This window comes from Scyliorhinus torazame, chromosome 4, assembly GCF_047496885.1.
Source record: "Scyliorhinus torazame isolate Kashiwa2021f chromosome 4, sScyTor2.1, whole genome shotgun sequence".
Classification (NCBI taxonomy): Eukaryota; Metazoa; Chordata; class Chondrichthyes; order Carcharhiniformes; family Scyliorhinidae; genus Scyliorhinus; species Scyliorhinus torazame.
In genome coordinates, this window is record NC_092710.1 from 192,322,067 (window position 1) to 192,342,637 (window position 20,571).

At 46.4% G+C, this 20,571-nt stretch overlaps 1 protein-coding gene and 1 pseudogene across 1 annotated transcript; one reads left to right on the forward strand and one right to left on the reverse strand.

Moving 5' to 3' along the window:
* Positions 1–5,042: 5,042 nt before the first annotated feature.
* Positions 5,043–9,070, reverse strand: LOC140411464 (uncharacterized; annotated as a pseudogene).
* An 8,052-nt stretch (positions 9,071–17,122) lies between these two features.
* Positions 17,123–20,283, forward strand: LOC140411695 (zona pellucida sperm-binding protein 3-like). Its single transcript, XM_072500715.1, has 9 exons — positions 17,123–17,477; positions 18,697–18,812; positions 18,891–18,994; positions 19,084–19,261; positions 19,350–19,476; positions 19,554–19,642; positions 19,730–19,848; positions 19,921–20,049; positions 20,126–20,283. Exons 1-9 carry the CDS (start codon positions 17,292–17,294, stop codon positions 20,254–20,256), a joined length of 1,179 nt encoding a protein of 392 aa, XP_072356816.1. The 5' UTR covers positions 17,123–17,291; the 3' UTR covers positions 20,257–20,283.
* Positions 20,284–20,571: the final 288 nt, after the last annotated feature.

Genomic DNA, 20,571 nt, shown 5'->3' on the forward strand with positions numbered 1-20,571 from the left:
GAGAACTTCATTCCGGTCTGATATCTAACTGTTTGCAGGCAAGTGATACCGATGGAATCTGAATACTGCAAGGTTTTTAATCGAGGATAATGGAACAGTGACCCTCCAATATTACTCTGCTTTTGAGCTCCCACATCAGGATTTGGGAATCAAACATTCCAACATCAAAGGAGACATCTTGTTCTGAGCAGGCTTGATGCTGATTGGCCAGAATGAAGATGAGCTGAGTTTGAATCTTCCTGTGTTAAAGATTGAGGCTGATCTGAGGTGTTGAAGGATTTGGTAGGCTGGGTCTGCAGAAATATCCCCTCCAGGGAATTAAGAACCAGGGCACTAGACCTCCTACTGAACCTGCTGGTTAAGGGAACATGAGGTGAGTCATCCGGGGGTCAAGATGAGTTTGGATTGAGCCGAGAGGGAGTTGTTGTGACCCGGTTCGATTTCCAGGTTGCTGTCTGTGGAGTCTGCACGTTTCTCCCTATCTGTGTGGAGTTTCCTCCCACAGCCCAGATGTGTGGGTTAAGTGGATTTGTCATGCTAAATTGCTGTAGTGTCCAAACATCAGGTGGGATTGCTGGGTTACAGGGGTGGGCTTGGGTAGGATTCTCTTTCAGAGACTGGTGTAAACTCAATGGGCAGAATGGCCTCCTTCTGCACTTTAAATTCTATGCCTCTCTGATTTTCTATGACTCCCTGATTTTAAAGAAGTTTTAATACTATACCATGTCCCTATTTTGTGTGACATCACTCTTGGAGTGAGTTGTCGTTTCCCCTCAGTCGTACAAAATTAAAATAACCATTTTCTCCATCTTGAGAAAATAAAGTTTGTCTTGAGGCTCCATGTTCGGGTTCTCTCGGAGGTGGCAGTTTGAACATTAGGTCGGGTGGGGAAATATTATTAAAATTGTGCAAATACCTTCATAAAATAACATTGGGAGTTGTTGGGGCATGGTCCAGCAGCATAACAGGAGATGCTGGGATTGGTCTTAGGAAAGAGGAAGCTTGATGCTTAACAGAGACACTGTACATGTATTTAAAATTGAGGTTAAAATAGTTGGCAAAAGGACTTTTGGGGAAATGAGAAATTTCTTTGTGGTTGGTAAAATCTGGAAGTGTGGTGGAATCAGTAACTTACAAAGTGCAACTGGATATATACTTCAAGGGGGTAATTGAAAGGGACAATGTGGGTAACTCTTTCAAAAGCACAGCCAGGCTGAGCAGAATGGCCTCTTTCTACGCAGTAGGATTTGATTATTTTAATTGATATATTTAATTTTCACTGGCATCTGTATTGTTGACTCAATAGATCGAACTATTTCCAGGTATGGCAACCCCATTTGCATATTTAGTAAGCAATGCCACAAAACAATACATTAGCAAATAAAACTGTCAACTTCATGTTCAGACACGAGCAATAGTACAAAACGCAGAAGCCTCCAGGTGAAAGTGAGGAAATATTGTTCTCAAGTAGCAGTTCATTTTTATATAATTAAAATCTCTTGGAGGGCAAAAGCTTAAAATCTCTTACAGGCAAAAGCTATCGGAGTGACAGGTGTTCAGATAGGATTAAATGTTATAAAATTTACAGTGCAGAAGGAGGCCATTCAGCCCCTCGTGGCTGCACCAGCCCTTGGAAAGAGCAACCTACTTCAACCCACACCTCCACCGTATCCCTGTAACCCTACCGTACCATTTTGGATATGGAGGGCAATTTAGAATGGCCAATCCACCTAACCTGCACATTTTTGGACTCTGGGAGGAGGACCTTGAGACTCCGCACACATAGTGACGGAAGGCATGAATTGAACCCAGGACCCTGGCTTTGTGACGCAACAGTGCTAACCACTATGCTACCGTGCTGCCCTTGATATGGATTCTGTACACCTGAGTTCTTGGATAAATCTTCTGAGATGACGTAAGCTATCTGGGCACATGCCAGGGATTGAATGTGAATGAACCCGCTCTGGGCTAGATCAATACCTGACTTGGCTGAGGATTTGATCATCAAATTGTCTGAGAGAAGCAGCCCACCAGAATCGAAACTCCTTCACTGGTTTTGGCAATGGTTAAATCATCTATTGCAGTTGGTATAAATTAGTGACTGGCAAAGCAATGTAAACTGTACATAATCTATTGAAAGCAATGGCCTTACCTTTCTTAGATATATTTATGTAACAGCAAAAATGTCAGTATTTGCACCACTACAGTGCAAGGCTGATATCACAACTTCCAGTATCTGCATATTCGGAGTTAAATGTGGAAGTTCCGATTCCCTGCTTCTCCACAGGGTTTGCTGTCCCAGTCTATCAAATACCAAAACTTTTTTAAAGAATCTAGATTAAGCTACCAGAGAGGGTCAGAGAAAAGAATAAATGTAACATAGCTCTCTCAATTAGGAGCCTCACTGGTCAGGAACTTAACTCTGAAATTTCCAGACCGATCTTCATCCCCAAGGCCATTTCCCAAGGAATAGACCAAATGATTATGGCGTTTGTGTGGGCAACAATCCCTAAAAATACACTGGATAAGAAATGTGGGAGGCCTAGCCCTTCCGAACCTGCAATACTACCACTGGGAAGCCACAGCCGAGAGAGTGAGGGGATGAGTAAGGGAGCCGAGCAAGGAATGGGTGAAAATGGAGGAGTCCTCCTGTACAGGAACAACCCTCCGAGCCCTAGCCAAGACAGCGCTCCAAACCACCCTGGCACAGTACACATCCAGCCCAGTGGTGCTAGCTACGTTAAAATCTGGAACAAGATAACACAGCACATCGGCTTAACAGAGATGTCCACCTTGGCCCACATATGTGGTAACCATGAATTCTCACCAGCCATGCTTGACGCCAGTGTTAAGAAGTGGAGACAGGCCGGGAGGACACTAGCGATTAGGGACTTTTACATGGGGGACAGACTCATAACCCTGGACCAGCCGACGGGAAGACTGGAGCAACCAAATTGACAGGAGCTCCAACATTTGCAAGTCAAAAACATTTACCGCAAGGAGACAGCGAGGTACCCTCGGGCCCTGAGAGACACATTGCCAGAGGAACTGCTGGACGTGGACGGTATTGAGAAGGGGAACTGTCGGGACATTTAGGGACAACTGTTAGGAAGGTGAGGACACCCTTACATGGAGCAAGACAGAACTAGGGACAAACATCGGGTGGGGACTCTGGAGCGAAGCACTGAGCAGGGCAAACTCCACCAACTCCTGCACAAGGTTAAGTCTCATGCAGCACAAAGTGGTGCACAGAGCGCACCTAACCAGAACCCACATGAACAGGTTCTTCCCAGAGGTGGAAGACCAGTGTGAACGGTGCCAGGGAGGCCCGGCCAACCTCACCCACATGTGGGAGGAAGGGGAGCAGCAAGGGAAAAATCAGGAGGGAACACAGGAAGTGACCTAAGATAATAATAAATAATCTTTATGAGTGTCACAAGGAGGCTTACATTAACACTGCAATGAAATTACTGTGAAAATCCTGTAGTCACCACACTCTGGCGCCTGTTCGCTACACTGAGGGAGAATTCAAGATGTCTAATTCACCTAACAAGCACGTCTTTCGGGAATTGTGGGAGGAAACCGAGCACCCGGAAGAAATTCATGCAGACACGGGGAGAACGTGCAGACTCTGCATAGACAGTGACCCAATCTGAGAATCGAACCCAGGTCCCTGGCGCTGTGAAGAAACAGTGCTAACCACTGTGCTGCCCATAATATGGCCAACAGTAACAAAACTATACATCGAACTGTCTCGCTCACCTGTTGTACAATGTACAGATGTAAATATTGAATAAAGTAATATAAAAGGGCCAGTGGAGTTGATGGGAGGGGGGGGTAGGGACTTGGGGGTCACCTCCAATGTCTGGCTTTTGTAAATTGGAACCGGTCTACACAGACTTGTTTATTTTGTATTGTGTAAAATGAAAAACCTCAATAAAAACATTTTAAAAAAAGAAAAAATTCTAAGTGTTATTTTGGGTGAGTTTGGCAGAGTATTTCTCGACGTTTTTTTCAGTGAGTTCCGCAATGGTATTTACCCACACTTAGAGCGCGATCTGAGCAAAAACAAAGCGTTAGTCCTGGGCATCTTGGCACTACTGGCCTGGCAGTATCCCTGCCAGCTCCACCTGGGCACCTGGCAGTGCCAGGGTAGCCAAGTGGCACTGTCAGGGTGCAAGGCTGGTAGTGCAAAGGTGCCCAGGTGGCATAATCAGTGACAGGGTGCCACCCTGTCCAGTTACCTGGGGCGGATCAGCGATCGCCTGGGAGAACGCCCCCCCCCCCCCCCCCCAAGTGCTGTTCCACCTCATCCCCATTTTTGGGCACCACATCCCCCACCCACAGGTAATTTACTCTCCCCGCCCCCCCCCCCCCCCCACACCCCTCACCCACCAAATGAGGTCACTCGGCTATGGGGTCGCTGAGGGACCCTCCTCTTCATGCCTCTTTTGAGCCCTCCCCCATTTCAGGACCTCCACCCTAGACCCCCCAACCGTCAGGCGATCCATTCATACCCGCCCTTCATACACACATCCTTTCATGGGCATGACCACCCCCCCCAGTCCTCAGGCCCCGACTTTGGCAGTACCATCATGGCACCTGAATGCCCTGGCACTGCCAAGTTGTCTGGGTGCCAGAGGAAGTGCCAGGGTGCCATCCTGCCCTGTCCACGACCAGTCATGAGTCTCCAATGGCCTGGGAACCCATGAGACTCCAATGGCCTGGGACCCACCCCCCCCCCCCCACTCCCCCCATGCAGCGAGGTGCCATTACGCCTGGCCCCCGTTTCTGTGGGCCCCTGGACCTCGGGAGCCGACATATTTAAAAGCTCATTTGAGATGTATATTTGGATGTCGCCCAGTTGAGGGCGAGATCCAGATTGTGACGTCTCACGAGATCTTGCGAGGCGTTCCGAGCGTCGCAAATCTAGCGAGTGGCCTTTTCCCAGATTTAATGGCCTTGTCGCGTCACCGAGTCTGGTGCGACGAGGCCGTTTGATCGTGCCCTCTATTGTCAATACCCACAAATAAACATACTCATTTTATTTTGTGCATTTATAAGAAAATTGTTTTAACATGCTTTTAATCGCTTTCCTTACTTCAAGTATTCCATCCTCCATTACCAAGCTTACTACTTAAATTTAATTCCAACAGTCGCTGTAAGACTACAATGCCCTTAATGTAGAGGAACAATTTAAGTACTCTGAAATTAGTAATAAAATAAGTCATTTGGATAGTTTTCAATTAAAAATGTGGCCAACAATTTCGGCATGTCCCAAATCTTCTATTTCCTTTCTTTCTTTTTCCTCCTCCTTTCTATTGAATGACAGGATTGAGAAACCTCATCTTCACCCGTGGCTGTAGCTTTCTTCTTAGAGTTCTTTCGTTTCTTCTTATACTCTTCCCAATCCTGCTCATTTTGCTTCTCCGATGACTCATTTACTGCCGAGTACTGTTCAACCTGAACCTCTTCCGATTCAACTTCTCCTAAAGGACAAATATTCTGGTTGGGTGACACCGAATATTTCGCTCTGCTTTCTCGGGAGTTCCTTTTAGCCTGGTAATTTGCCTTAACTGGACTGTCTTCTATCAGACCACTATTTAGTTCTACATCACCTTCACCCTCGACTTGCTTTGTGGGTAGAGACAGTTGGTTGAAGTTACAAATCCCGTCAGCATCTCCTCTGCAGCGTTTTTTCTTCTTTTTAGATTTCATTTTTACTTCTTCGAATGAATTCAAATCACCTCCTTTGAGTTCCTGAACAGCACTGCTTCGATCGATCTCATGCCTTGTTTTTGATTTTTTTCAGTTGAGCCATCCTGTTGGCAAAGCACTCCTGCACCGTAATAGAACTAGTCACAGTTTTTATTTCCTCTGTGGCACTGGTGGCCTTTGGGTCATCAACAGGCACTAAACAGGCATCGCTCTGAAAAACATAAACATACAGCATTAAACATACTTGTGCTGGAGACAAAATGCTGTTTAAGTTTCTGCGTGACCATGTTGTGAAAAGATTACAGAAGGCAAATTATAACTTTACAAGATTCAATGTGCTTACAGCAACCTGTGCCTGGCACATGTAAAGAAATCTTGCTCAAGCATCAGTCTGTTATTTGTATTTAGTTAAATCAGTGATGATGAACAACCTCAGTTATTAAATGTACAACATGAACAGAAATTTCTGGAAATATTAGGCAGCACCGGTAGAGAAACAGCGCGCAATTCTCCAGCCGCATTGCGCCCAGTGGAAATTCTGCGAAGTCGGGAAGATCCCGGGAGAGGCCCGAAAAGTGATTTGCGCCGGTTGTCGAACAATTTCCGATGCTCCTTGACTGCTCCAGCTGCCGTGATCTGGTTCGTGCCCAACACCCTTATTTAAATCTGCAGGTTCTGTTTTAAGCCGGATTCTCCTGGCTCCTGGAATTCTCCCACCCGCCGGCGCAGTGTGAAGCCAGAGTGATGGAGATCAGAAGCCTTTTGGCCAAGATCAAGTGTAGTATCAGTAATTTTTTTAAAAAGTGATGACCAGGCAGGTGGGGGTGGGTTCGGAGACCATTGTAGCCCTCAGGTGGTCGGAAACATGGCAGTGCAGTTCCCTGGCACCTTGGCAGTTCTAACCTGGCAGGGCTTTGGGGTGGTGCATTTGGCCAGCCTGATAGCGAGCTTTTGCTCACATGGGGGGTGGGTGCTGAAACTGGCATTGGGACTGGGTGGGGGGCTGAGTGTTTGCCTGAGATCAGATCTTCCTTTAAGAATGGTGCCCCGATCTCGGAGGAGACGGACCTGCCGGCTTGTTCAGCCCTGCGCCCCCCAATCAGGGTGCAGCTCACTCCAACCTCCAAACAAAATTCTAAGTGTAGGTAGATTGCGATCTGCATTGCACCAAACCACCCGGCAGGAATTGACCTGGGTTCCCACCAGAGACCACACTGAGAAATGTTTTGGGAGAATTGCTCCCATAGTCAGTGTTTCAGGTTGGTCACCTTGTGTTGGGAATTGGAAGACATTCGGAATATAACAAGTTTTAAGGTGGTGGGGCGAGGAGGGGAGAACAGAACAAAGTCTCTGATAGGTTAGAAGGCAGAAGTGACTAAAATGATGAAAGGGTCAATGGTGCAAGTTGAAAGGGGACCGGAACTGGATAAGAAACAAAAGATGGGTCTCGAGGAGCTGTAAATTGCAACAGCACTATTATTACCAGCTCCTGCTGTCCAAAAAGTAGGAGCAATAATTCCGATCTCGAAATGTTAACTCCTTATTGAGTCCAGATGGTTCGTGCTCATGGGGCACGATTCTCAGCTTTCTTTGGAGCTTCATTGGGAGAGCACAGGAGGCTGAGAACAGAGCCAGAATGGGAATTGAACACAGAAATAATGTTGCACGTCGATATCACTTATCACAAAGTCAGCTTCATTCTGGCATCATCTACAGGGACATCTTTGCCCAAGTAAACTGAGCCCAGCATATTCACCAGTAGCCATGATCAAGCAGCACTAAACACTGGCTGGGAAATGTAGGAAAGTGAAAAGTTCATACATGTACAGTAAAAGGCACCTCACAGAAGTAGAGATTAATTCATTAATTTGCAGTTTCAGTCCGAGTTTCCATCAATGCTTTCACAAACAACACTGGTACGCAGGGAACTCCTGGTTGTCCATTGTTACAATCCCTGTGGGGGAACCAAAATAACCAATTTTTAAATAATTAATTCACAGGATGTGGGCATCGCTGGCCAGCAATTATTGCCATCCCTAATTGCCCTTGAAAGGGTAGTGGTGAGCTGTCTTCTTGAACTGCTGCAGCCCATAAGGAGTAGGTACACCCACTGTGCTATTAGGGAGGGAGTTCCAGGATTTTGACCCAGTCACAGTGAAGGAACGACAATATCTTTCCAAGTCAGAAAGGTCAGTGACTTGGAGGGGGAACTTCCAGGTGGTGATGTTCCCAGGTGACTGCTGCCCTTCTCCTTTTAGATGGTAGTCATCTTGGGTTTTCAAGCTGCAATCTAAGGTGCCATGGTGAATTCCTGCCGTTCATCTTGTAGATGGTACATACGACTGATACGGTGCATCGGTGGTGGAAGGAATGAATATTTGTGGCAGGGATGCCAATCATGCAGGCTGCTTTGTCCTGGATGGTGTCAAGCTTCTTGAGTGTCGTTGGAGCTGCACAGATCCAGGTAAGGGGAAAGTATTCCATCACATCTTGACTTGTGCCTTGTAGACGGTGGTGCCATTGAATGTCATGGGGCAATGGTTAGCATCTCTCATTGGGGATGGTCATTGCCTGGCACTTGTGTGGCATGAATGTTACTTGCCACTTGTCAGCTCAAGCCTGGTTATTTTCCAGGTCTTGTTGCATTTGGACATGGACTGCTTCAGTATCTGAGGAGTCACAAATGGTGTTGAACATTGTGCAATCATCAGCAAACATCCCCACTTCTGACCTTTGACGGAAGGAAGGTCATTGATGAAACTGCTGGAAATGGCTGGGCGGTACGATAGCACAGTGGTTAGCACTATTGCTTCAGAGCGCCAGGGTTCCAGGTTCGATTCCCGGCTTCGGTCACTGTCTTTGTGGGGTCTGCATGTTCTCCCAGTGTCTGTGTGGGTTTCCTCCGGGTGCTCCGGCTTCCGCCCACAAGTCCTTTCGCTCCATCTGCCAATTGTTTTACCCACACATCCAACCTGCCTATATCCCTTTGCAAACTCTCTACCTCATCTTGACAACTTACTTTCCTACCTATCCTGGTGTCATCAGTAAAGTTAGCTAACATTCATTTTGTCCCTACTTAGGAACATAGGATGGCTTTCTTGTCAAAAGTGCCGAGAATGGTTTGCTCTGACCAGCGAGGAGAGGGAGGGAGGGGGGAGAGAACGATTATCACCAGGGTTGGGGGAATTTCCATTCAAGATGTTCAAGGAGCATTCTCCTACCTAAACCTCAGAAACAGTGTGCATGACATCTGCATTTCATTGAGAATGTCCTCGTTGAAATCTGCCACCTGCACCAGCCACAACTGCAGCCGCAGAGCAGGGCCAGAGGCTGTGAAGGTGACTGTGGCCATGAACCCGTGTCAGCTCCTTCCAGATTGGAGATGGAGATATTTGTAACATCTCACAATTTGCCATCACTTGTTTTGTAAGGAAGGTCACTGACACTCTTATTCATTGAGTCATAGAGTTTAACAACACAGAAAGAGGCCCTTCGACACTTTGTGACTGTGCTGGCCCTCAAGCACATTCAAGCACCAATCTATTCCAATCCCATCTTCCAGTCCTTGGTCCTTAGCCTTGTACGCTGGTGTTTCAAGTGCTCATCTAAATGCTTCTTAAATGTTGAGTGTTCTCACCTCTATCACCCTTTCAGTCAGTGAGATCCAGATTCCCAACATCCTTGGGATGAAAAGATATTTCCTCAAATCCCCTCCAAAAGCCTTAACTCTATGCCCTGGTTTGATTCTACTAAGGGGAAAAGTTTGTTCCTATCTACCTTCTGTCCTCCATAATTGTGTACACCTAAACAAAGTCCCCTCTCAGCCTTCTCTGCTCTAAGAAATCCCAGCCTAACAAGACTCAGAAAACATACTTAACTTTGTAAACAGGGACATTGAGTTCAAAAACAAGGCAATCATGCTGAACCTTCACAATTCACCGGTTAGGCCTCAGGAGTATTGTAAGAAATTCTGGTCACCACATTTTTGGAAGGATATGAAGACATTGGTAAGTTTACCAGGATGATACCTATCTTTGTGCCATCAGTAAAGTTAGCTGACACATATTTTATCCCTGCTTAGAAACATAGGGGACCTCAGTTGTGTGGAGTGTGTAGAATGTAGGAATTTCAGATATATTAAATGTGTTTGTTGCAGTAAGGGTTAAACGTGTGTGACTGCTGCAGTTATGTTTTTAAGAATCCTCATTTGAAAGTCAGCTGGGGTTTTTGGAGCCAGAGGTGCAATTAAAGCATCGTAAAAGTTTGGGGTAATGGACTGTTATTTTATGTTCAGAGGGTTCCCTGGAGCGTAGATAATTAGAGACATTGTGTTCAGCTTAGTGAGATGATGTAGTTAATGGGAGCCAGGAGTTGAAGCAGTCAGCTGTTAAGGTTTTCAGTGTTAGCTTTTGGCTGGAAGTTGAGCCGAGAATGTTTCTGAAGAAATACAGTCAGAGATTCTGCATTACTCTGACAGGGTGCCAGGTGTCTTTCTTTCAAACAGTCTCAAAAGATCTCTCTTTCACAAAGTGGAGTATCCAAGACATCTCTATGTATCAAGTATTCCTGAGTGCTAACAGTATTTAAAAATGGATTGTTTTCTAACAACGTATTCACGCACAGTTTTGTCATATGAGAGCTTCCTTGCAATGTCATTTTTTGGAGACAATATGCATAAAGAATTTAAGCGCTCTTCAGTCATGGTAGACCAAAATTTTATCTTTATAAGCTGCAAATATTCCTTGAACTGATAACACTCGTTTACTAATTTGTAGTCAATATCATCTTTGTAATACAATATTATAAGTTTAATGTCTTATAATTGTCCTCATCAATTTCAGAATTGTTCACCAATTCTGAGAGGAACTTGAACCTTTTCGCAATCTGCTCATGTGGGTCAATCCTCTTGCGTAACTGGATTATCAAGCAGTCATAGAGTTGATATAGAACTTCTATCCTAAATTTGTCAGCTCCTCTCAAAGAAGGAATACCACTTGTTCCATCTGAAAATGTCCTTGTAACAATGCGTTTGGAAACATCAGAATAACTTGAGGTGATATCTTCACACAAACCTTTTGCTTCTGATTCATAGTGTGCAATCCTAGCGGCTGAATTTTCTCTGAGTTCTTTAACAAACGAAAGTAAAGATGATAGCAGAAGATAACCTTCAAATACATCAAATCCAGGCGTTTGGAGATTCTTACTTGTTTTGTTGAAACGCTCCAGCACTTCTTCCCAAACAACTGTTAAAATACCATATTCCAGCTTTAACAACTTGTGGTATAAATTCTTTGCAGGATCTCATCACAGTCTGGCCATTTTTCAATCTTTTTTCAAAATATTTGTTTGAGAAACTTCTGTTTTGCTCCTTGTAAACCCTGCTTGATTCGGTATATACATCATCTGTTTTTTTATTTTGTAAAAACCTATGTCTTGCATTAAACAATTCTGTATGAAATCTGTGGTGAATGTATAATTACTGATAATTCACCAGTGCACTGTGTTATGTTATTAACCCTGTGGGCTCTACCTATGGGCCATTGTGTGGCTTCACCCACAGGGGACATGTTGGGGCATGTAAGGGCTCTGCCCATGGCTCCACCCACTTTACAGGAAGTATAAGAGCAGCTGACCTGCGGGGCCGCCTTCAGTGTTGTACCGGTCACAGGCAGGCTCAGTTCTGAGCTGATTAAACCACGGTTTACTTCTCCACGTGTCTTCGAGTGAATTGATGGTCGCATCAAAATCATTATCAACTGTTATGGGCCAGTTTTCGAGGTCACTGTATTCTTTGAAATCACTGAATTTGCTTCCTGTTTCATGTTTCTGCTCAGTCTCTGCTTGTTCCGCGGTATTTTCATGTTGACCACTGTGATCATCATCTGTATCAAAAGCGTCAACAGTGGGTTGAATATTGCCAGAAAGTGCTCCCACGGTTTGTGCGCCATCACTGGCTTCAATGATGTTTGCTTGGCTTGTTTCAACTGTCGGTGTTGACAAACTTGACATTGCAAAATAGTTTGTTAGTTTTTGACATTTAGAAATTTTGTCAGATCGCTTTTCATTGAGTTTTCGTTTTTGGTATCCACTTAAGTACTTTTGTGAAGTCATTGTTATTCCTCTAGGGTCTTGACCTCTATTAAAAAGGGAAAAAAGTACATTAGCCACAGCAGAACAGCTAACTTACCGCGACACTCCACCTTTACAACATCTGTGCTACTGACTCTCAAACTTTGGGATTGTTGAAATATGTACAACAAAAAATTAATCAATTTGAGTCGTGCGACTATTGTCACATGCTTTGAATGGAAAAAACTTTAGGCCTACTTTCTAAGAAAGGATTTTTAAAATATCCCTTCTCAGAAAGTAAAGCGCTATTTTTTAAGATTTATATTAAATAAGCTAAATAGGCTAAACTAGGCTATGTTCAAGCTAGCCTATGCTAGGCTAGACTAAGTTAGACAAGACTAGGCCACCAAAACTCATAGGCTAAGGTAATGTAACACAATTTTACCATTATTTGAACACTTTTCATAATAGACACCTGTAATTTAACACAAATTCACTCTTTTATTACTTTTTCATAAATACTTATAATATAGTATTAGCCGAGGCTATGCGGTCGTAGCCTACCTTCCGTTCACCTCTTCATAAAAACAATAGTCTTAGGCTAATCTAACACTATTTCACCTTTATTACTTACCTTACTTTTCTAAATATAACATTTATATTTGAGTAGGGGTAATTAAAATATTGTATCCTCATGAACAATTTATTGAAAAGAATTCTTGTCTAGATCGCTATCACGAGTGCTATCACGTTGAAAATTCACGTTAACATTGTGATTGCCTTTTCAACGGCTCCCCTTTTTTGTTACGACACGTCCTCAACTGTTTGTATTTCTGTCATAAATGTTAATAGTGTTTTAAATTATTTGTAATTATTTTATATTAAATATGTTTAGAATGAAACATCCTTAATTTGAACGTTTTTTTCGTTTACGGCTAGCCTACATGATACTTTAATAACCTTTTAATTTTAATTTTAACTATTATTTTGTATTGAATTACACTATATTATTAATATTATTATTTTTTTTAAAACCCTTCTCATACAGCAGACCCAAAATTATTAAGCAATGTGGACTAAAGTCGCTTCTGGGGCCCCTCCGGGGTTAGGGGCCCTGAAGCTTAAGTTTCATTAGTTTCATAGTAGATCCGCCCCTGTTCACAGCACCATGTTCCGAGATTTGATTCCCGGCTTGGGTCACTGTCTGTGCGGAGTCTGCACTGTCATGATATTCAGATAAACATCATGGTGCAAACATACACACACACTGATGGACAGATCAACGGACCAATCAATACACACGCAACATCACAGCCAATCACAAGCAAGAGCATACACACTATAAAACGGGGAACACGACACTTCCCGCTCATTCCAGCAGGAGACAACTCAGGGCACAGAGCTCACAGCAAGCCACTCAGACATTCACCATGTGCTGAGTGCCTCTCCAAGATAGTGTTAGGGCCGGGTCCACAGGTTAGAGGGTAATGAACGAACCACAGTAACCAGTTTACAGATGTTGTTATTTTTAGTAATAAAACTGAGTTGTACCATCCGCAACCGTATTGGTCCGTCTGTGTAGCAGAGCACCCAACATGACATAGTACCAGGATTGGAACCCAGTAACTGTGAGACCTACCTACGCATCTTCAGGGATCCGCCATCCTGCACCATGGACACAATCAGCCCACCGCAGCCGCTCCAAATCACTGGAAACCTCGGCGTCAACTGGAAGCTGTTTAAACAGCGCTTCCAGTTCTTCCTAGAAGCCACAGAAAGGGAGAATGCTTCGGACACAAGGAAAATCGCCCTCCTCCTCTCCACAGCAGGGCAACACGCCATCCACATCTACAACTCCCTGGTGTTCGCAAAAGGTGAGGACAAGACTAAGTACAAGACGGTCCTTCTCAAACTCGAGCAATACTTCAGTGTCGAGGTAAATGAGAGTTTCGAGAGGTACCTCTTCCAGCAGCGCCTGCAGGGTAAGGATGAGCCCTTTCAATCTTTCCTGACACACCTCCGTATCCTTGCGCAGTCCTGCGGTTACGAGGCCACCTTCGATTCCATGAGGAATCCAAGGGGTGCACGTCTACGTTGACGACGTCATCATCTGCTCCACCACATCACAGGAGCACATCAGTCGTCTCCAGCGTGTCTTTGCTCGGATACGGGAACACGGCCTGCGTCTCAACCGACCCAAGTGTTCTTTCGGCCAAACTGAGTTGAAGTTTCTGGGGGACCACATATCCCGGTCAGGAGTGCGTCCGGATGCAGACTAAATGAGCGCCATTACAGTCATGCCGCAGCCGGCAGACAAGAAAGCAGTGCAACGCTTCCTAGGCATGGTCAACTTCCTGGGGAAGTTCATTCCCAACCTTGCCTCCCACACAACGGCTCTTCGGCACCTAGTAAAGAAGTCCACGGAGTTCCAGTGGCTGCCCGCACACCAGTAGGAATGGGAGGAGCTCAAAATTAAGCTCACCACAGCCCCGGTATTGGCGTTCTTCAACACCTCTCGTGATACGAAGATCTCGATTGATGCCAGCCAGTCCGGCATTGGGGCGGTACTCCTGCAACGGGATGACACTGCATCATGGGCTCCGGTCGCCTATGCCTCGCGGGCCATGACCCCCACAGAACAGCGCTATGCGCAGATCGAGAAGGAGTGCTTGGGTTTGTTAACCGGCATAGACAAGTTCCACGACTATGTGTATGTTCTCCCTCAGTTCACCGTGGAAACCGACCATCGCCCCCTGGTCAGCATCATACATAAGGACCTGAACGAGATGACCCCCTCGCCTCCAGCGCATCCTGCTCAAGCTCTGGAGGTACGACTTCCAACTGGTCCACACCCCGGGAAAGGACCTCATCATCGCGGATGCCCTGTCCAGGGCAGTGAGCACACCGCCCGATTCGGAGGGGTTCGTCTGTCAGGTCGAAGCGCATGTGGCCTTCACGTTGGCAAATCTGCCAGCTGATGATTCAAGTCTTGCCCGTATTCGCCGGGAGACTGCGGCTGACCCCCTTCTTCAACGTGTGATGCGCCACATGACGGGAGGCTCAAAGGACAGTGCCCACAATTCTACAATGTCTGGGACGACTTGGCCGTCATTGACGGTGTCCTCCTAAAGCTGGACCGGATTGTGATTCCACACAGCATGCACAAGCTGGTCCTCGACCAACTGCACGATGGCCATCTCGGGGTTGAGAAGTGCAGGTGGAGGGCCCGAGAAGCTGTATATTGGCCGGGCATCAGCGATGACATTGCCAACATCGTGCTCAACTGCCCCACCTGCCAAAGGTTTCACCTGGCGCAACCCCCAAGACGCTTCAGCCCCATAAGTTGGTAACGTCCCCCTGGACGAAGGTGGGTGTGGACCTTTTTCATGCGCTCGGCAGGGACTACGCATCATCATAGATTACTTTTCGAATTATCCAGAGGTCATACGCCTGCACGATTTGACATTGTCCGCTGTCATCAGGGCATGCAAAGACACCTTCGCTCGCCATGGAATTCCGCTTACTGTCATGTCGGACAATGGGCCCTGTTTTGCAAGCCAAGAATGGTCTTCTTTTGCTGCTTCGTATGGCTTGACACACATGACGTCCAGCCCTCTGCATCCTCAGTCAAATGGCAAGGCGGAAAAGGGCGTTCACATCGTCAAGCGGCTCCTCTGCAAGGCTGCTGATGCCAGATCTGACTTCTGTTTAGCCCTGCTGGCCTATCGCTCGGCCCCACTAGCCACTGGCCTCTCACCAGCCCAGCTGTTGATGGGTCGCGCCCTCAGGACCACTGTGCCATCCATCCTTGTCCCTACACCCAATTATGCTCCAGTACTGCCAAGGATGCGACAGCAACGTGCTCAGCAGAAGGTGGCACATGACACTCGGGCAACTAATCTTCCTGCCCTGGCGCCTGGAGACAACGTCCGCATCCACCTACCAGAGGGTGGCTGGTCGGCAACTGCCGAAGTTCTCCGACGCGTGGCTCCCCGCTCGTTCCTGGTTCGTATGCCCGATGGCTCCATTCGCCGGGGTAATCGCCGGGCTCTTCGGCTGCTTCCGTGCTCGCTACGTGATCATACACTGGTGCCACGCCCTCCTGTTGTTCCTGATGTCAACTTCGTGGAGCTTCCTGCCACCATGCCCATTCCTCTGTCGCCTGTGGCCAGGCCCATTCCTCAGTCCGTGGATCCTGACCCAACCTTGAGGCGGTCAACCCGAATTCGTCGCCCACCTACTAGGCTGGACTTATGAGCCTGTTTGAACATTGGACTCACTGAAGTATAATGCACAATGTTAATATGTTTCTCTTTTTGTCGTTACAGGAGTTCATTTTGATGCTTGATGTTTACACTTGTTTTGTTTATGGTACAACCTCGTTGCTATGTTGCACCTGACACATTCCTATGTATATAGTTTAGCCTCATGTACATGTTGTAGATATTGCACACACGCATTCAGCTGCACTCAGTACACATCTATATTTATTACCACATAGGCACATATTCTTGTAAATAAGGGGGATGTCATGATATTCAGATAAACATCATGGTGCAAACATACATACATACTGATGGACAGATCAACGGACCAATCAATACACACGCAACATCACAGCCAATCACAAGCAAGAGCATACACACTATAAAACGGGGAACACGACACTTCCCGCTCATTCCAGCAGGAGATAGCTCAGGGCACAGAGCTCACAGCGTGCCACTCAGACATTCACCATGTGCTGAGTGCCTCTCCAAGATAGTGTTAGGGCTGGGTCCACAGGTTAGAGGGTAATGAATGAACTACAGTAACCAGTTTACAGATGTTATTATTGTTAGTAATAAAACTGAGTTGCACCATCCGCAACCGTGTTGGTTCGTCTGTGTAGCAGAGCACCCAACACAACATGCACGTTCGTCCCGTGTCTGCGTGGGTTTCCTCCGTGTGCTCAGGTTTCCCCCCACATGTCCTGAAAGACGTGCGGTTAGGTAATTTGGACATTCTGAATTCCCCCTCTGTGTACTCGAAGAGGCGCCGGAGTGTGGTGAGTAGGAGATTTTCACAGTGACTTCATTAACTTACATTAAATAGGTTAATGAAAGACTACTTGTGACAATAATAAAGATTATTATTATTATTATTTGGGCAGTGCCCCGATCAGGAGCGGCCCCTTTTAATTTGTCCCTTTTTAGTATAATTAGCTGATTGATCTCAAAAGAGTTCAGGTGAGTACAGGTTGTGAGTATAAAAGGTGCTGCTCCCTGGTGGCCAGGATGGTTCAGTTGTTTGGTATCATGGGGGAGTTTGGAGTGAGGGCTTTGTTCCCAATGCTGGTGTTAGTTGGAGTTGTTTGTTCCTCTGATACTTGGCAACAGTTTCTAAGCCAGAGGTTTCCATGGAGCAGAGTCAAAGCCACCTCTGTGCCTCAGAGACTCCCTCCTCCTCCCTTTGGTTCCCATTTCCGTGTGTCTGAGGGTCAAAGTGTGTCTCCACTGCAGACTGTGATGGTGCAGTGTGCAGAGGACAAGCTGCTGGTCAGGGTCCAGCTGGATTTATTTGGAACCAGGCACCTGATTAAAGCTGCTGACCTGACCCTGGGTGCAGCAGGCTGTCGGCCAACCAGGATCTACTCTCAGAACCACACTGTCCTCTTTGACTATGGGCTCCATGAATGTGGCAGCAAATTGCAGGTAATGTCAAAGCTCAATTCTGGCTCTAATCTTGTGCTGGAGATTGTTCCACACTCTTCATTCCAGCACTTTGTGAGATGTCATTGATATTCAGCAGATACTGTCTCCTGTGTCTTAAACCCCCCAAACTAGCTTTCTATTCTGGATTGTACTTTGCTTCCACTGGTCTGAGTCTCTTCAACCCCATTGGTCTGGAAGCTTCTCTTTAGTTCCTCTAAGCTTTTCCTCTTGTTGATTTTTCTCTATTTTCCCCCTCCATTTGGGTCAATTGAACAGGGGGTTCAGTCCAGTTTGATCCAATTGGGTTGGGTGCTAATGAATAGAATGAAATGGGAATTTAGATGGATTGGATCCAAGAGGAACTCCACACTTCCCACTTTCCCAGTCATTGAAATCAATGGGGCCCTGGATCAAAACTGTTCTATTTCCAGGTCAACTTGTGGCTCCTTTCCATGTTGACTGAAGGTGTCCTTTTATTGAATCAATTCCCTGTTAATTGATCCCGGTCTTGTGCTAATGATCTTTGTATAAATGGCTGGGGGTTGCTGAGCAACACTAATAGCAAGAGGCCATACAGCCCCTTCAGCCTGGTCCCCATTCAGTAAGATCAGGGCTGGATTTCCCACAACCGCCCATGTCCCTGTCCTCAACATGATTCCCTTAATTTTTTTCAATTGAGTACCCAATTCATTTTTGTTCCAGTTAAGGGGCAGTTTAATGTGGCCAATCCACCTCGCCTGCACATCTTTTGGGTTGTGGGGGTGAAACCCACACAACATGGGGAGAAACCCACACAACATGGGGAGAATGTGCAAACTCCAGTGACCCAGAGCCGGGATCGAACCTGGGACCTTGGTGCCGTGTGGCAGCTGTGCTAACCCCCTTCACCACCGTGCTACCCTCTGATTCCCTTAATGTCCACAAATAAATTCACAGTCCTGAATATCCTCTGACTGAGCATTCCCAGCTTTATGGGAAAGAGAATTCAAAAGATTCTGCTAAATGAAGTTCTTGGTCATGTTTATCCTAAATGATTGACACCACTGCCCCCCTTTCTCCGCACATAGACTCTCCAGCTGGGGCCCAGCAGCCTCTTTGCACTGACCCTGCCAATCCCCTTCAATTGCTTTAATTGGCTGGGGTGAGTTCATTGATAACCCCGGTGTAGAACTTTCTCATTTCAGATCAGTTCTTCATTCCTTAACCTGGTGTCTTTCAGATGTCTAGAGATTTCCTGATCTACACCACCCACCTGACCCACAGCCCAGAGTATGATGGATCTGTCATTGTGAGAACGAATGGAGCTGTCGTTCCTATTGAGTGTCAGTACTTTAGGTGAGAATCTTTATTTGAAGATTCACAGCTGCTGGTGTTCTCTGAAGTTGTCCTAAAATGACTTTGCTGTCTTTCCAGGAAGGGCAATGTGAGCAGTAACCCCATCAGGCCCACCTGGATCCCATTCAGCTCCACCAGGTCCGGAGAAGGACATCTTTCATTCTCCCTGCGCCTAATGAATGGTATGTGATGGGTGGATGGAGTGAGTTCCTGTCTTCACTCACTGGGAGTGACACCCACTGTCTCCAACCCTTGTCCTCTTGTTCTTCAGGTGACTGGCTCACCGAGCGCACTTCCACTGTCTACTACCTGGGTGACCTCATTCACATTGAGGCCTCTGTTTCAATGAGCAACCACATGCCCCTGAAGCTCTACATTGACCGCTGTGTAGCTACTTTGAGCCCAGACAAGGCCTCCACCCCGAGATACAGCATTATTGACTATAATGGGTAAGGAGCTCTCTGCTTTCTCCAGCTGCTCCCAACTCACTGGCTTCACTTGATTCACTTAATGTCCCTTTTTTGATCTTGTCTTCAGTTGCCTCCTGGACAGCAAAGCTGAGGACTCCTTTTCAACCTTTGTGTTGCCAAGTGGTGAGCGGGAGATGGACAAGCTCCGGTTTGACCTGGATGCATTCCGTTTCTTTGGAGATGACCGTTCCTTGGTAAGAGGAAACTGGTCATTGGGGTCTCTGTGTTGGGAGGGAGACATTAAATAACGACGTGTTGATGTTTCCCTCAGATTTTCATCACCTGTCACCTGAAAGTAACTCTAGTGGATCGGAGAGATTCCAGGAACAAAGCTTGTACTTTCCAGAAGATACCAAATATGTAAGCTCTCCTGCTCGTTCTCTGTGATGGGCTTTTGTGGAGAAGTGATGCACAATGAAGTTGGTTGACGGCTTTGTCTTGTTTTAGCTGGAGCCCATTGGAGGAATCGAGCATTGACATTTGTGCCTGTTGCCGTGTGGGTAACTGTGCCACAAGGGAGCTGCAATTTGGATCCAGAGGAAGGAGAGATCTTGTAGCTGAAGCTGGTAGGACATTGGTCCTCTAGATGTTGGAGATTTCCCCTTTCCCCTCTCTAACTGGAATGTTTGATATTGCAGAGAGTGAAGTTGGATTGAAGTGGGAAGCTGAGGCCTCACTTGGGCCCCTGATCATTCTGGATACTGATGTGACCAACCTGGCAATGGACTCCCTGAATGAGGGAAGGATGCAGGAGAGGTCTCCAGGTGGTGAGTTGGCTGATTGCTGGTTTCCATTTTCCCCTCTGTTTCCTTCACTAACCATTATCTTCTCATTGGTTTGTAGGTGTGGAGTCGGAGGTGGTCCTGATCGTGACCCTGACTGTGACGGCTGTCTCTCTGATCTCTGCTTCATTGATCACCTTGTTCCTGTACAGGAAACACAATCAAACTCTGTTCACCCAGTCATCAAATTAATTATCAATAAAGCAGTGATTCCTTGTGTCCTTGTGTCTGGGAGCTGATCGGTCTCTGCATCTCATTAGTCTGAGTCCATGGACATAATGGCTGGGGTTTGTGCACTGAAAGCTCCAAGAACTGCATCTCCTTGAATGATTCCTCTAATTTTGAGGGTTGCTTTTATGGGGACTGATTAATTTTCTGTCTGTTTCAGTCCACCGCCGCCCCCCCCCCCCCCCCCTGGTTTGGCCACCCAGTGTGGGGGAGTGGGTGTGAGCAGGTCTGGGACCTCCTTGTGGAACTGAGTCTAGCTGGTGGGGCTGTTTACTGGAT